Genomic DNA, 16,215 nt, shown 5'->3' with positions numbered 1-16,215 from the left:
AACGGCTATTGCCTTTGAAATCTTTCATCATGGGTCTATACTTAGAATTCAGATGAGAACAGGGGGAGGGGAATGGGGCAATGTTAATCCCCAGTTGTTTTGAAGTTGTCCTGTAAGCAGGTTAGTATCTAAACTGCCCCAAATGGAAGCGTTCAATGCTTTGTTTAAATTATGTGATTCTCTCTGTGTAACCTGGTCTGCACATAGATTGTCAGAATACTCTGGGAGGTGACACTTCTCAGTTTTCTTTCAAACTAGATGTTCTAGAGAGCACTAGCTGCAATCACATTGGGAGACTGATGCTCCATGACAGCTAAAAGTTGGATTGAGTTTCAGGAGCTACTATATATAAAGCTGGGTCGACTTATGTCACTGCACTAATTAAATGCCATCTGGGTGGTTCCTCTGGGTTTTTGAGTCCATCACCCAGTTCAGATCGAGTCAGAGGCCAAGGAGGAGAACATGATGATGGACCTTTTTGAAACTGGCTCCTATTTTTTCTACTTGGATGGGGAAAATGTTACTCTGCAGCCGTTAGAAGTGGCAGAAGGCTCTCCTTTGTATCCAGGGAGTGATGGTACCCTGTCCCCCTGCCAGGACCAAATGCCCCCGGAAGCGGGGAGCGACAGCAGCGGAGAGGAACATGTCCTGGCGCCCCCAGGCCTGCAGCCTCCACACTGCCCCGGCCAGTGTCTGATCTGGGCTTGCAAGACCTGCAAGAGAAAATCTGCCCCCACAGACCGGCGAAAGGCCGCCACCCTGCGCGAAAGGAGGAGGCTAAAGAAAATCAACGAGGCCTTCGAGGCACTGAAGCGGCGGACTGTGGCCAACCCCAACCAGAGGCTGCCCAAGGTGGAGATTCTGCGGAGCGCCATCAGCTACATTGAGCGGCTGCAGGACCTTCTGCACAGGCTGGATCAGCAGGAGAAAATGCAGGAGCTGGGGGTGGACCCCTTCAGCTACAGACCCAAGCAAGAAAATGTAAGCCTAGATGCTGCCGGGGCAGGGAAATGCAAAGGCTAATTAAACGCCTTCCTCGGGGCCTTAACCTCCAGCTGCTTGGTCTTTTTTCCCTTCCCCCTTTCTCGCCCGCCCCTCCCGCTCCGTCTCTAATGAACCCCCAGTGGCCCAAGAAGACCGGGTGCTTGCAATAGGCAGGAAATGCGTACCCCGCCCGAGGAAGCAGGCGAGCCGCCTCCGCCCCCCACCCCACACCCAACCCCACCCCCGGAACCGATGTTTCTTTCCTAATCTTCTGCTGCCTTGGTTTTCCCTCCAGCTTGAGGGTGCGGATTTCCTGCGCACCTGCAGCTCCCAGTGGCCAAGTGTTTCCGATCATTCCAGGGGGCTCGTGATAACTGCTAAAGAAGGTAAAGTAAAAGAAAGGGCTCTGGGCCGCACCAGAGAAAATCCGGGAGGTGGATAGGATGCTCGGGCCGAGAGGGCTCGAAGCGACAGCAGGTGACGCGCCCTGCGAAAAGGGCGCTCTTTGCGCGCAGGGACCAGGCCTTTCTGCGCCGCCAAAGCGGCCTCGCGCGGGGCGCGGAGCTGCTTCGTTTTCCTTCTTTGGGTGCTATGTTTGTGTGTTTGTTTTTTGCGCTCAGGAGGAGCAAGTATTGATTCGTCAGCCTCGAGTAGCCTTCGATGCCTTTCTTCCATCGTGGACAGTATTTCCTCGGAGGAACGCAAACTCCCCTGCGTGGAGGAGGTGGTGGAGAAGTAACTGGACCGGCGCTTGAGACCTTCTCCACGCAGCAGGAAGATCCCACCCACCCTTCCTGGCCTAATCCTTTAGATTGGGTCACATTATATTAACATTTAGGAAACTAGACCGAAAAGTTGGTGAAAGAGAAGGAGACACATTCATAAAGAAACATTGCGAAAACTGTTGCATTGCGAAAACTGTTGTGCACGCTCAAATGAAAAAGCCTTTCGGTTTTGGGCTTTTATTTTTTTTGGAACCTCGAGTGGCTTAGGTCTAGCCTCCTTATTTTGTTTTTGTTTAGTTGGTTTTATAATATATTAACTTTTATTACGGTGATCCTTTTGTGCCATGTTCAAAAGAAGTTCATTCCTGTCTAAAGTGGGAACGTTGCATTTAATGTTAGGGGTATGTAATGTTTTTTTGTAAATAGTGTAGCACTTTCATTTTTTATGTAAACCTAAAATATATTTTAAATGTGGAATGATGTATATAAAATGTGCGAGGATCCTGGTATTGTAATATTAAAAAGAAGTTTGTATATAAACAAAGTTGGTCCTGGTTTGATGGAACTGGAAAAATATGTTTGGGGGCATGTGTACAAAAATAAAGAGGAGCTATATTTTAATTTAGACACCACACAAGCCCATTTATTTGGGTGTTTTCTTACAGGACAATTGAAAGGGAGGAAATTTGGCTTTCCTTAGTCTGAATTAAACTGGATACTTTTCTGCCTGTGGTAGACCTCACACTTGTCATTGAAAGTGAATAGTGCCCGGAAGAAAAATGTCATTTTTCCTTTTATCAGCATCTTTTTCCGTCTGTTTTTACACTCCTATACCTGGATAACTGAGTGAGATTTACCTACCCAAAGTTAACAATGGAATTCTCAATCTAGGAAAATATGGTTGCAAGAAATTACCACACCAAAACTGCTCATTTCCCGAAAAGATCTTCAGCGGATTGACTCCCAAATTGCCTTCCCTCTTATCCTTCCCAGGTCGCTCTTGTCCTCAAGTGTGGCTCTGGAGTTCCCGTGGCTGCACTGGCCTCAGGGCCGGGTTCTCGGGGCCCCCTCCTCAGTTTTCTTGAACTAGACTGGTCCCTAGCAGACTGGAATATCCTCAAGGCCTCGTTTGGCTTGGGTTTGTTTTCCACAAACAAAAGATAAAAGAAATGGGCAATCTGTCTCTGGAGGTGGGGTGGGCTGCTTTGAAGGGAGGGCTGCTTAGAGTGAGGGAAGGTTTCAATGGTTGAGGACAAAAGACAACAACAACACACATGCAACCTCTTAGCCGGGCCAAACAGCAAAGCCCCAGAGAGGCTAGAAGCCCCAGGAGCTCCTCACCATGCGGATTTTACAACGTGTGCCAGGTTTGTTTATCCTGTAACCTTAGGAAGAAACGACCACCAAGAAACACAGTGGGAAGTGAGGCAGAGGAGAGGAGGAAGCCATTTCTTTTGAATTGCAACTTCTCTCTTAAATTCTGTAAGTGGCACCTTCACTCCCTTCCCCTACCCCTGAACTTCTACCTTTCCTCCTCCCCCCGAACAGCTAGTCATCAGTTAGCAGATGTGAAAATCAAATCGGATTCAGTATTTCCCAGCCCACCGTTTCCTTCCTAACCCTCCAGAGGCTGGACCTTCTTGTTGCGCAGATAGCACCACAGACAGCGCCCCCTGCAGGTACAGAGCTGTATCTTGCCCCTTTTTCCTCTCAGAAAGGAAGGCCTCTTCCTGGGGATAATAAGAGTCACTGTTGTCTGAGTATATGGGAAAATCAGATTTCTTCTAATATACATTTAAAATGCAGAAAGGTTCATAGTGGAAGTTGACATTGACATACAATCTCTTTTAAAGTTTTGGGAGAGGCAGGTGGGAGATTTAGCGGATGCAAACTGCTGAGCCTGTGTGGGGTTGACTACCTAGATGGAATCCAGGCTGCCACTGTCTAGGACTAGTCGCTGCTCATTCTTAGTCCCGTTTCCTCCTGAGGTTGTGAAGATTCACTGAGATAACACATGTGAAGTGCTTAGCCAAAATGGCACAAAATAAACACTAGATGCCAGCTCTCTGAGTTCATTAGTCAATTCAAAGACCCTTTTCTTCCACCAAAAGCCATAGTTTCTTCAGCCTTTCTTTGCTCTGGCTGGGGAAAGTATTTACAACAATGAGAACAAAAGCAACATAAATGAGCCATTCTTAGTATTTAAATATTAACTCATAATCCTACAACAGATGAGAGAGGTACTGCTATTTTACTTTAAAGAACATCCGTGGAACAGTTTCCTGCACTTGGTTAAGTACTGCATAGAGCCAGGATTCAGAGCCAGTTAATTATCAATGGATTCAAGCCTGTGTTCTTAACCATCATGTTCTGTGAAAGAGATGCCTTGGCACATTGGCAATTTCTTTCCTCCTTTTTTTTTTTTTTTCTGTTTAAGGGGTGATGTGTCCCCTGTTGCCCAGGCTTGAACTCCTGGGTTCAAGTGATCCTCCAGCCTCAGCCTTTCAGGTAGCTGGGACTACAGGCCCATTCCACTGGGCCCAGCTTGCCTTGGGAAATTAATAAGCAACATCTTATGGTCTGGGGAAAAATATGGCTCTCCTTGACATTTGTTTTCCAAAAGCTCTTTCTCAAGAGTAGCTAGCTAGTGAACTCCAAATTAGAGCAGTAAGTTAAAAAAGTAAGTGGTAAAGCATTTCGAATTATCCAACTAAAACATGTGAATATGTCTGGGTAGTGTCTATGCCCATTAATTATGCTTATTAGATACCCATCATTTTCTCCCTGAGAATCACTAGGGTTTTTCCCTAAATTGTATATATGTACACTTCTATTTTTAAAATTCAAATTTATTATGCAACACAAATAAAATAATGTAACTGATTAAGTGAACTCATTTAATTTATAATTTAGCATATACTTATAGTAAGATCTGTGTTATAAATGGCTCTACAGCAGAATGCTTTTATTAATTCATGGACTTTACTTGTTGATGGATTTTATTCAGTCTTTGCAAGCCATCTCTCTTAGCTGGGTAACTTGAGAAATTGTTTGGAATAAGTTTGCCTATAGAAGTCTCTTCATTAGATAGAGCAAATATTTCCCAAAGACTTCATGTGACCTCCACTGCTACAGATGACATGTTAGGCTTTCCAATGAAATCCTTGGTGTGTTTGCAATTAAAATGTTTTTGTTTGATATTCATGATGATAATCTTTACTGAGGCCAAAGCCAAAATAAACAGGGCTGTGGAAGCAGAAAATCAAGACATAATAACTTGGTAAAGATAAGCAATTTGGGATTAAATTCAAGCCTCTTTCCAGAGGCAGGTATAAAGCTATCAAGTACAAAATAATGAGCAATTTTCTTTATTATATTACTACAGAAATAATTTGCAGAAAATCAAATGTTGGCTTTCATACTAATTTTAATACCTGGATCACTGAATTCCAAGCCTGAATACTGGAAATCCCCTTATGTCTAACAGTCTTATTTATTTTTCTCCAAACTATTGCATATGTTTTGGGGGTGGAGGGAATGCTGGAATTTAGGGTTCACAACTATTTCTGAAACTAGCAGAGAAATCTTGGGATGCTGAAAGTGACCTCTATTCTTATTAAGACATTTGGGTTTTTTTTTTTTTTTTACTAAAGTTAGTTTACCCAGTTGTGTTTTTCTTCTAGTAATATTTTATCCCATTTCATCATTTCAAATCGCTCTCCAACAACACCATAGCTGAAGATTTTTTAAACATTTTTGTTTAAACTTTGAATATCTAATTGCCGAATCCAATGCACTGATAAATTATCAATAACATAGTATTTTCTCAAAGAGCCAAACCACCAAGCTATTTCTCTGACAGGCCCCTCCAGTCACTCCCTTAAACTATTAAACTTATAACAGATGGTTTCATTCTGAAAAAAGCAATTTTTTTGCAAGCCTAGTTCAGTCAGTCTGAGATGGAATGGCTATGCCATGTGCTGCAACAAAGATAACGCTGTAAGAACTGGCTACTTTCTGTACTCTCAAGGCTGCTAAATGTCCTTACTTAGGCCTTTGATCTCTCCTGGAAGTCCTCTAATTCAAGCAGAGGCCAATGTCTTCCTCAGCTGTCTTTACAAATTCTTCCAGCAGCTCTGGCAGGTACTAATGTGTTTACTTAGGTGTGCCTGATTCCCAGAGCTAATAGCAGTTTGCAATTGTTTAGCACATTGTGAAGTCATCTATAATACAAAAAATATCAAGAACAACTCCCTTAGTCCAGGAGTTGATAAGGATCTGCAGGTAGGGGCAGAAGTGAATTGGAACGGATGTATCCTTCTATATGTATTTGTTTTCTCCCTCTAAGAAAAGCATAGAGAATTTTCAATAATGCAGAAAGCCTAGGGTGGGCAAAATTTACTAGAAGAGGAAGGTATGAGAATCATTTTGCTGGCACACCAGCACTATTAACGTGTTACCATAATGCTTAAACTAACACAGATTTCACTTAAAAAAAAAAAAAAAGTTGATGTTACTTAAAGGTCATTGCCATTAGAACCTGATTATAATTCTAAATTGTAAGAAAATCAAATGTATTTATTTTTTTCAGAATATAAAATGAAAAAAATATATATCTACTTCACCAGAGCCTTTGTGGGTATCCATTTATAGCACCAGAGGTGACTGGGTTTTCTTCCCCTCATCTACCAACTGTTAGAGTTTCCTAGCAGACAGTGTTGGAGTGTCATTTCTAACAACCTGCTTACATATGAAATAAATGTGCGTTTTCTGCGCATGCAAGAAATTCACTTCTCTGCAGAAATAGTGGAAAACTTATTTTGATTCTTTGTGTGAGGAGCAAAAGCCAATCTAGTCTGATTTTGAGTACAAAAGGGTGCCCTGAGTAGATCTTTTTACAGCGATTTTTAAAACTTTTCCCATGCTTCCTTGGCCAACGCATTAAAAAAAAAAAAAAGTTTTTCTCTATGTTGCTCACCCAGTTCTTTATTTTTCCCCTTCCAGGTCTCCCCTGGGAAAAGAGCAGGGCGACCGCTCCTGAATTGGGACACCCTGGCCATCTTTGTGGTGCTGATTGCCTACCTTCTTAGCATATTGCTTCTCTCTCTCTCTCTCTCTTTCTTCTCTCGCCCCTGACAGCGTTTTAAAAGTTTTGTCTTATTTCTTTTTACTTTGGTGCTCTGAGATCCTATTTTCAGCACTTGCGTCCCAAGGGCTCTCAACTCCGGACCCTGTTCTCCTGCTAGCAAGTCCCATTAAGCCGCCAGGCGCTTGTGTTTTCTCGGCTTCTTTAGTTCCAGTTGCTCGCGGCACTCCGGTAACTTTGTTTTGAGATCACCTTACCAAAGACAGTTTTAACCTCTGAGAACTGCCCTTACTGACAGAGGGTCCTGAGTGACAGCGTCTTCCCAGGCACGGGAACAAGGGAAAGATGTTGAGTAGCCAGATTTTGCAAGTTTATGGTCTGGAGCGCTAAGGAAGCGCACGGAGCCTAAATTAATTGAAGAAGAAAACGAACAAAATCACCTCAAGGAGTAGGAGCTGTGATGACAGGATGCCTAGTTTCCAATCCTGTGTGACCTTGGGGCAAATAACCTAGTACCTGGAGCTCGGGTTTACTTTCTTTCTACAATGGGTCCAATAATAGCTCCCACAGGGTGGTTTGGAGTATTAATTGTTAGGTTAATCTATGGAAAGGGTTGAGAACAGTGCGCGGCAAATAGAAAATTCTCAATAATTGTTAATTTAAAATATCTCACGCTGAGGGGCTTGAGTACAAATCACGTTAAGTGCTTTCAGAAATTAGCTGAACGATGAGCAGAAGCGTAACCTCTAACTTTCACTCAAACTTTAAAGACCAAGTTTGTGTCCAAATCACAAGTCTGAGCTCATTTGTGGACTCCACAGCCAAAAAAATAAAACAGTGGTCATATGGCTGCTGATAGAAACTGTGGGACTTGGCTGAGAATTCCTGGGGGAGGATATCTACCCACTATTGTATTTCAGAGGTAACAACGTGCTTTGCATTTGCTGTGCATTTGAATGTTTCCACCAGCGTGGATGGCATCTTAGATTCCACCTGGGTTCTTCTTGAACTTGCCTCTTTTTATCTGGTGTAGCCCCGGATACCATATTCATTTCAAAGGTATAGACTTGTTAATTGCCCTAAAAAAGGTACAGATGGATTTCCCACTGGTCAGATGATTAAGCAGCCTATTGGTGTGAGAGGGAGCCTGATTTTCAGGAGAGATCCTTGTCTTCGAAATGACAGGACAGAAGAGAAGAGACAGCAACGATGTGGCTAGCAAACCTTAGTGACTGACAGTGTCACTCTCCCACTTTTGGTTTTCAAGGTCTTCACTTTAGAGAGACGATCTCACCCTGAAAAGGTTGATACTTCTCTGGCCCCTAAAGATGCTGGATGAACCAGGTTGCTTTAAGAAAATAATTCTGAAAAAAAAAAAAAAGTACAAAGTTCCATTCACTGAAAGAAATAGTGATGATAATAATAATAACAATATTAGGAAGAAAGACTCCCTCCTCTTCCCAATAACTTTGGAGCCACAATATTTATTGAACTGGGTGACCCTAGGTTGAGTTGAGAACACTCTGGCTTCTTCTAACTGGGCCACAAGACCTAGTCCAAAACCCCAGACTAATTGTGTAGACCTTAAGTAATTGCTTTTCCTAAATATAAACAGCGCCTCCCCAACCCAAGTAACCTGAAAGTGGATTAAGGGTGGAGGAGGATTGGTAAAAGCTGAGTAATAGATTCATTCTCACTTAAATGACAACCCTCCCCTCTTGCCTTCTATCCATCGAAGTTCCAAAGACCCTGCTGTGATTGCTTTTCTGGAAGGCTTTTGTCACTGAAGTGTGTGAAGTTACTCCTGGTTTGAGGAGTTGGAAATTTTACACGAGTCAAGGATTGCAGTGGCAGCAGCTGGGACGCATCTGTAACGGTGTTAGTTTGCCTGAAAGCAGAAAATTAGCAACCCCAAAGCCCAGCTTGGCTGTTTAGTCTGTAGAAATGACAGGGCGGAGCAGAAAGAGAGGGAGAAAGGAGACTCGCCCCTGGAAAGGGAGTTTGCCATGGAAAACTGGGCTTCTATTGGAAATCTCAGAGACACTTTCAATGCAGGTCTTTGGCCTGCTCAGGATCTAGGGAGCGCCTGGCACAAAGGAGAAGGTGCTCAACAAATACTGTGCAGAAGGGGAAAAGGAAGGAAGAAAGGACGGGAGGAATGTTCCTGGTCACCTGGCCCTCCTGTGCCCCACCTCCTTTTAGATGAGCAGACATACAGCGAGAACTCAGAGCAAGCCCCGTCATGGGAAAAGAAACCTCCCTCCCTACTCTCAATAAGGTAGAGCCTAGAATAAATGACAATCAGAGCAAAATTTTACTCATCTGAAGCTATACAAAATAGGTTTTAAAAGGCAAACCCTATATTCACTCCAAGATTGAAAATACCACTTCAAGTTTTTAGCAACCGTTATTCAATCCAATGGCTGGAAAAAATTTTCGAGATAATCGAAGTTCATGAAAAAGAGAAACAAACACCCCCAAATCATGTGATTCCTCATGCCCAGGACTGGGAGGGCAGGTCAGCTCTTGGTGCCAGTGAAAGGGATTTCTATTTATTATCACTATTTTAAAATATGTGTGCAATTGTAAAAAGTTGGACGGCCTTCGTTACTTTTGTGTGGAACACTCCTTAAGTGATCCCTTGTTTTAGCTTATCTAGAGAGTGCAAATGAGCAGGTTGGGGACCCACTCCCGCCCCAGCAGAAAGGCAGTAAAACCATTAGAGTCAAAAGGGGCAGTACACAGCGGATTGTCTCTAGAGGAAAGGAGGAGGTTTATCCAGACAGCCCCTGCGGGGGTTGCGGTGGGATATGCTAATAGTGCCTGGCCACTGGGGCCGGCCTCCCTCCCGAAAGAATATATAAAGAACCCCAACCCCAGCTTGTCCTCCCAGGCCAACAGGCGTCTGCCCTTGTTAATTACCGGAGCCAGAGACCAGGGAGCTCCGCCTGGGATTCGAGATTCGCCCGGTCGGCAGAGGCACCAGGCTCCCGTTTCTCCCTATCCCTCTCGCTGCGGTCCAGGTGCACCGCCTGCGTCTCTGCAGGATGGATGTGATGGATGGCTGCCAGTTCTCACCTTCCGAGTACTTCTACGACGGCTCCTGTATCCCGTCCCCCGAGGGTGAATTTGGGGACGAGTTTGTGCCGCGAGTGGCTGCCTTCGGAGGGCACAAAGTAGAGCTGCAGGGCTCAGACGAGGACGAGCACGTGCGAGCGCCTACCGGCCACCACCAGGCTGGTCACTGCCTCATGTGGGCCTGCAAAGCCTGCAAGAGGAAGTCCACCACCATGGATCGGCGGAAGGCAGCCACCATGCGCGAGAGGAGGCGCCTGAAGAAGGTCAACCAGGCTTTCGAAACCCTCAAGAGGTGCACCACGACCAACCCCAACCAGAGGCTGCCCAAGGTGGAGATCCTCAGGAATGCCATCCGCTACATCGAGAGCCTACAGGAGTTGCTGAGAGAGCAGGTGGAGAACTACTATAGCCTGCCGGGACAGAGCTGCTCAGAGCCCACCAGCCCTACCTCCAACTGCTCTGATGGCATGGTAAGCAATAGATCTGGTACCTACTTAGGCTACCCTAATCTTTTCTGAAGTCCTTACACCTCATTTAACCAGGTGTAGCAGGGAGAGTGGGGTAGAGGCAGATGCTGAGTTGCTTTAAAATAAGAGAGGGGTCCACATTTAGAAAGACTCCCCAAACCGCTGCTGAACAAGATTTTAGTTTGACTTTCTAGCAGGTTCTAGGTGTACACTGGAATCGAGGGTTGACATGGGAGATAGGTGGCTGTGAATGATCACTCACATGTTTTCTCCATTCCTGAATTTATTTTCAAAATATGCCATCTGTGGATCATGCGCTACACTAATATCTAAAGACACCGTTTATCACTTAATGAGGAAATGGAAAGAAATACCCACATGGCCCCAGTTCCTGCTCCAATGAGGCCTGGCTGAAAGATGTTGATGCATTCTTTTTAGAGGGCGTTTGCTCCAAGGCTGCCAGGTTTTAATGTGTTTTTGTCCTGGGAAAGTGTTCTTTCCCTGAATTAGTGTGGCTTTCTTCTACTCCAATCCATTTTGCATGGTTAACCCAATGCACATTGCTGCTGAATTCCACCCCCTCTTCCCTTTGCTGCTGCTCTCCTCTTCTTCAAGCACAGAGATTGACCTCAGTGCCCTGGGAATTTGGAGAGGGCTAGCTCTTCCTAAATCAAGGCAGTGAAGGTGATTGGCAGTGTTCGGTTACAGAGCTGGTGGGCAAGCACAGCCTCACCGTTGGTCAGAACATCTTTTGCCAAGACCTGAAAACAAACTTTGTTGTGTGTCTTATATTATAGCCCGAATGTAACAGTCCTGTCTGGTCCAGAAAGAGCAGCACTTTTGACAGCATCTACTGTTCTGATGTATCAAATGGTAAGAATTGGTAACTTCACAGAAGTTTAAAGACCGGTTCAATCTAACAATTCAGCCTATAAAATTCTGTTCTTCCTGATAGTATTAGGGAAGGGAATGGAAGTGATAGTTCTTACAGGGAGGCTTTGGCAAAGCAAAATAAACACATCTTCTGCTCCAAATCCCCCTAGCAGACACGCACACACACATGCACACACACTGTCACTTGAAATATTATCAGGGGGCTTCCCCACTCCGCACCTCTACCCCTCAGGAATTGCCAGATATTTGCTGCAAATTTCTATGTTAGGGTTTCTGTGACCACCTGACCTCTGGGTGTCAGAGGAGCTGACCCACAGTTTAAGGAGCAACATAAGCAAGTCTGTCTATCTTGGGCTAGTTATTTTTTAATGCTTTTCTCCTTGTATCCTTAGTATATGCCACAGATAAAAACTCCTTATCCAGCTTGGATTGCTTATCCAACATAGTGGACCGGATCACCTCCTCAGAGCAACCTGGGTTGCCTCTCCAGGATCCCACCTCTCTCTCTCCAGTTGCCAGCACCGATTCACAGCCTGCAACTCCAGGGGCTTCTAGTTCCAGGCTTATCTATCATGTGCTATGAACTAATTTTCTGGTCTATATCACTTCTTCCAGGAGGGCCTAATACACAGAAAGAAGAAGGCTTCAAAAAGTCCCAAACCAAGACAACATGTATATAAAGATTTCTTTTCAGTTGTAAATGTGTAAAGATTACCTTGCCACTTTATAAGGAAGTGTATTTAACTAAAAAGTCATCATTACAAATAATATTTTCTTCTTCTTTATTCTTCTTTGCTTTAGATATTAACACATAGTTCCAATAATAGTATTTCTGATAGGGGGCAATTCATTGAGGGTAGCTTGTTGCAATGCTATATATATATACATGTATATGTATATATATATATATGTAATATTGCTCATCAAAATGTCTCTGGTGTTTAGAGCTTTATTTTTTTCTTTAAAACATTAAAACAGCTGAGAATCAGTTAAATGGAATTTTAAATATATTTAACTATTTCTTTTCTCTTTAATCCTTTAGTTATATTGTATTAAATAAAAATGTAACAATACTGCCTAATGTATATATTTTGATCTTTTCTTGTAAGAAATGTATCTTTTAAATATAAGCACAAAATAGTACTTTGTGGATAATTTCAAGATATAAGAAATTTTGGAAATTCCACCATAAATAAAATTTTTTACTACAAGAAATAGTTTGGCTCATGACCTTTTAAAAGAACACTCCTAATGGAATTACTATTCATTGACATGAAATCCTCACATGTGGGCTGAAAATTCATAAACAGTTGGCTTTTCAGATAAATCTGAATATTTACCATTCTCATTAACCTGGTTTAGGTACTGTTGATGTCACAAATGAAAATATCATATTTTCTTTTAACTATATTTCAAGTGAGCCTGCTAAATGAAACTTTTCCTTTATCTTAGAACTGTACCATATACTATCAAGTCATTTGTGTGTGAAGGGAAGATAGAGGTTATTCAGGACAATAACACATGCTTTTTTAAAAAAGACTATACAACATTACATCATCTTAATACCTATAGTACAATAGAAGGCATGAGTTAAGTCACATTTACTTTTTCTATCTGCCTGAAAATATCTTGATAATATATACTAATATTGTCAATAAAATATTTAAAGCTATTGGGCTGATTTATTTTTATATTGCCAGAGTGCCAACATAAGAAAACTTACACAAATTATACTGAGGTGAGACAGAGTTGAGTTGTCTTCCTCCTTTTTACAGCCTTTTAAATTTTATTGTATTAATCATATCATGTATGCGTGTGTGTGCATGTGTGTATGCAAAACAGACGTATCTCGTATTCATCACCCTAAATCTCCTCTAGAAAGAACTGGTATGAAAAAATTGAGCAATTAAGTGAAAAATTAGGTTGAGACAATGATTGGGATAATTCTCACAGGTTTATCATTGAGAGAGATTTTAAAAAGAGATCCTTAAAGTATCTAAAGTAGCTGTTCGCAGAGAACAAATATTGATAATTGTTTAATCCTCTTATATGTACGTTAGTTTAAAATTCCTAAGGATTTGTGGTTACATATATTAATTTTTTAAAAGCATACAGACTCTTTACTAGAGCTTGGCAATGCCACTGTTCTCAGGAAGCTTTCTCTTTCTCTCTGACGTGATTTGCTCATGCTTATGCAGTCATGAAGCTTAAAGGAGTGGGAATCATTCCATAAGGGAAGGATAAGGACTGAGTTAAAAAATATTATGGCCACTGTCACTCTATTAGCATCATGGCCTGGCAGGGCACACTGACTTTTAGCACACAGATATAAGTCTTTACTCATGATTTGAGAGTGTGAGGATTTTACATGAAGAGAATTCAAGAGGGCATGATAGAGATTTGTGTATATTTCCAACATAAGTCTGGGTTATTCACTTTTGTTAGAAACTGTGCTAGGTACATTTTCTCCTTTTGTTACTTCTACGGAGACATTGGAGATGTGTTGCTTTTAATAGAATCAGACAGGAAAAAAATTCAAATATTGATTTAGTTTTTTAAACTTCAATTTTTAAGCACATTACCATATTTTGTTTCATTTAATATAATTAAGCAGAAATATGAAATTTTTGATTCAAGTGAATGAAAATTAAACTTTTTCATGTCAAATTTCAATTGCTTTATAACTTTGCAAGCATACCTAATTCTCAATGAATATGATAATAATAATTGAAAGTAGTTAGAACCTTTTTGGTGGTCTGGATGTAATACAAAGGGTGCTCAATGTACAATTTAAAACAATATTCTCCATTCCATGTTACTCAGTTAATCTCATTGTCAATGTACTAACATTGAGGACTGACGTCTGCTTAGCACAACAGAGCATTTGTAGTCATACATACTTCTTTTTAGACAAGGGACCTTTGGAAATTGGTTTTCCAGTGGTTCAGATCCAGAAAAGTCTTCTTTTCTTTTAAAAAGTAGGGAGAAAAAAGAAATGGAACTCACGAAAGATTGAAGTAAGGATGGAATTTTGTCATCTGTAAATCTCCTGCAGTGAACAGTTGGGTTTCTGAGTTTGTATTAGCCCACTTCACCTCAGCTAGTGGAAAACATGCAGCAAACCAACAGTCGGATTTCTAAGAGCAACTAGGACAATGTTCCCTTCCCCATCTGCAAGCATGACGGGGAAGAGGTTTTCAGGAAGTGAGAGTCAAAAGAGCCTTCTTTCCTCTCATGGCTGCAAAATACATGTTTCCTGAGTTATAAATGAAAACCGCATCCAGGGAAGTTACGGAAATTTGTATGTGCTATGTGGATGCAAGTTGCTATATATATCCAGGTGTGGTGTCTTAATTGTCCTTATTTTCTTCTCCTTTGAAAGATGCAAGTTAGATAAAATTAGCCATATTGTACCCACAAATTCCCCTTTAAGATGGCATTCTTAGGAATACTTAATCTGAGAGTGGTATTTCCTGAAATTCTCTCTTTGGGGTTATAACAGTTACTAGATTAAACTAGTAATTTAATTCTCTGACTTGCAAAAGTGGTATTTCTGGAAATGATATTAGAGTATGGCTATTTGCAACTTCAGAAAAACCCTGCTTGAATGGCAAAGTACTCCTGAAAATATCACCACTGAATGTTCCTACATTGTCACAAAAAGCACAGGATATCACATTTATTTCCTTTAAGAATTTTAATTGTATATATTTTAGTTGACTAGTGAGTTGGTTTATGATAAAAATTATAAACAGTGAACACTAAAATTATTGTAAGGTAAAATATTATAAAAATAATCCTCTGTAAAGGGGAAAATAAAATCTTATCTCTACTTATGTTACAAATTCACTTCATTACAGATTAATCAGAAAATAGTGATACAGCAGCAACTGGTAAATATTGAGTGCTGTGCTTATCATTACGCAAATAAGAAAACTAAGGTTTAAGGAGTTTAATAATTTGCCCAAGACATAGCTGGTTATTTGGGCTTCTTTACAACATGTGTTCCAGGAGGCTCAGGCAGAACTTAGAAGTCTTCTTATGATGTAGCACTGGAAGTGACAGAACATTTTTCCTACTACATTCTTCTGGTCAAGCAAGTTACTAAGACCAGCCCAGAACACAAAAGAAGCAAATTAAACTCTATTTTTCAGGGAAGGAAATAGTAGTAAATTTGCATACATAGTTAATACTACCACAATGACTAGTATACACTTGCTGTCTCTATTTCCTCACCACTTATCCATTTCACTGACTGTAATCAGGCTTCTGCCTTTATGACTGTCCATGATCACTGATAACCTTCAAACCAGTGGACTGTTCCAGGCCTGGGTGAAGCTTATCCCTATAGGCGAGACATCTTCCCTGATCTTCAGTCCTATATATCCAACTGTCTTCTTAAAGTCTTTCATAAGTCTCAATGGCACCTCCAACTCAACGTATTCCAAATTAAACTCATCATCTTTCCCTTCTCTCCCTACTTCTAAACCTGGCTCACCTACAGTGTTGACTGTCTCCGTGAATGACCTTACCGGTTATTTAAACATGAAATTTAGGACATATTCCTGATATCTCCATCTCTCTTACTCTCTTGTCCAATTAATTACAAAAGCCAATGAATTTACTCTTTACCCTTAATTCAAACGATGGCTATCTTATTTCAGGGATATCATAAGATCCTGTTAACCTGTCCCTCCATAATTAAATCTTCCACTTTTGGTGATGGCATCCATATTTTTCTGTGGAAACTGTTCCTTTCCTCTTTTCAGGTCGTGTTGTTCAAGTGGGATTCACAGTACCACCTGGCTCTGGAAGTGAGCAAGTCACTCTTCTCTGACCATGACTATATCCTCTTCCTTGACCATAGTTATTGTTTCATGGGTTCACGTGTGACCCAAGTTGTTCCGTAATTGTCAGTCCTGGGATATTTGTTGGAACTACAGAGAAAAGGAGGTTCTGTTTCTGCTGGGGTGATAATATA

General features: G+C 41.6%; 2 protein-coding genes across 2 annotated transcripts; both read left to right on the top strand.

The window, feature by feature from the left end:
- Positions 1 to 246: 246 nt before the first annotated feature.
- On the top strand, positions 247 to 2,246 carry MYF6 (myogenic factor 6). Its single transcript, XM_033221160.1, has 3 exons — positions 247 to 981; positions 1,280 to 1,370; positions 1,605 to 2,246. The coding sequence occupies exons 1-3, from the start codon at positions 463 to 465 to the stop codon at positions 1,721 to 1,723; spliced, it is 729 nt and encodes a 242-aa protein (XP_033077051.1). The 5' UTR covers positions 247 to 462; the 3' UTR covers positions 1,724 to 2,246.
- Positions 2,247 to 9,683: 7,437 nt separating this feature from the next.
- Positions 9,684 to 12,449, top strand: MYF5 (myogenic factor 5). Its single transcript, XM_033223521.1, has 3 exons — positions 9,684 to 10,343; positions 11,138 to 11,213; positions 11,627 to 12,449. The coding sequence occupies exons 1-3, from the start codon at positions 9,843 to 9,845 to the stop codon at positions 11,815 to 11,817; spliced, it is 768 nt and encodes a 255-aa protein (XP_033079412.1). The 5' UTR covers positions 9,684 to 9,842; the 3' UTR covers positions 11,818 to 12,449.
- Positions 12,450 to 16,215: the final 3,766 nt, after the last annotated feature.

The sequence above is a fragment of the Trachypithecus francoisi genome, unplaced genomic scaffold (genome assembly GCF_009764315.1).
Source record: "Trachypithecus francoisi isolate TF-2019V2 unplaced genomic scaffold, Tfra_2.0 Lachesis_group11, whole genome shotgun sequence".
Taxonomy (NCBI): Eukaryota; Metazoa; Chordata; class Mammalia; order Primates; family Cercopithecidae; genus Trachypithecus; species Trachypithecus francoisi.
Note: the sequence above shows the minus strand (reverse complement) of the source record. Positions and strands in the feature narration are given on the sequence as shown.

Excerpts from the sequence above, each read along its gene's own strand:
- MYF6 (XM_033221160.1), top strand. The coding sequence starts at position 463 with ATGATGATGGACCTTTTTGAAACTGGCTCCTATTTTTTCTACTTGGAT. Across the intron at positions 982-1,279 it reads ACAGACCCAAGCAAGAAAAT|CTTGAGGGTGCGGATTTCCT; the intron begins GTAAGCCTAGAT and ends TTTTCCCTCCAG. Across the intron at positions 1,371-1,604 it reads CGTGATAACTGCTAAAGAAG|GAGGAGCAAGTATTGATTCG; the intron begins GTAAAGTAAAAG and ends TTTTGCGCTCAG.
- MYF5 (XM_033223521.1), top strand. The coding sequence starts at position 9,843 with ATGGATGTGATGGATGGCTGCCAGTTCTCACCTTCCGAGTACTTCTAC. Across the intron at positions 10,344-11,137 it reads CCAACTGCTCTGATGGCATG|CCCGAATGTAACAGTCCTGT; the intron begins GTAAGCAATAGA and ends CTTATATTATAG. Across the intron at positions 11,214-11,626 it reads CTGTTCTGATGTATCAAATG|TATATGCCACAGATAAAAAC; the intron begins GTAAGAATTGGT and ends TTGTATCCTTAG.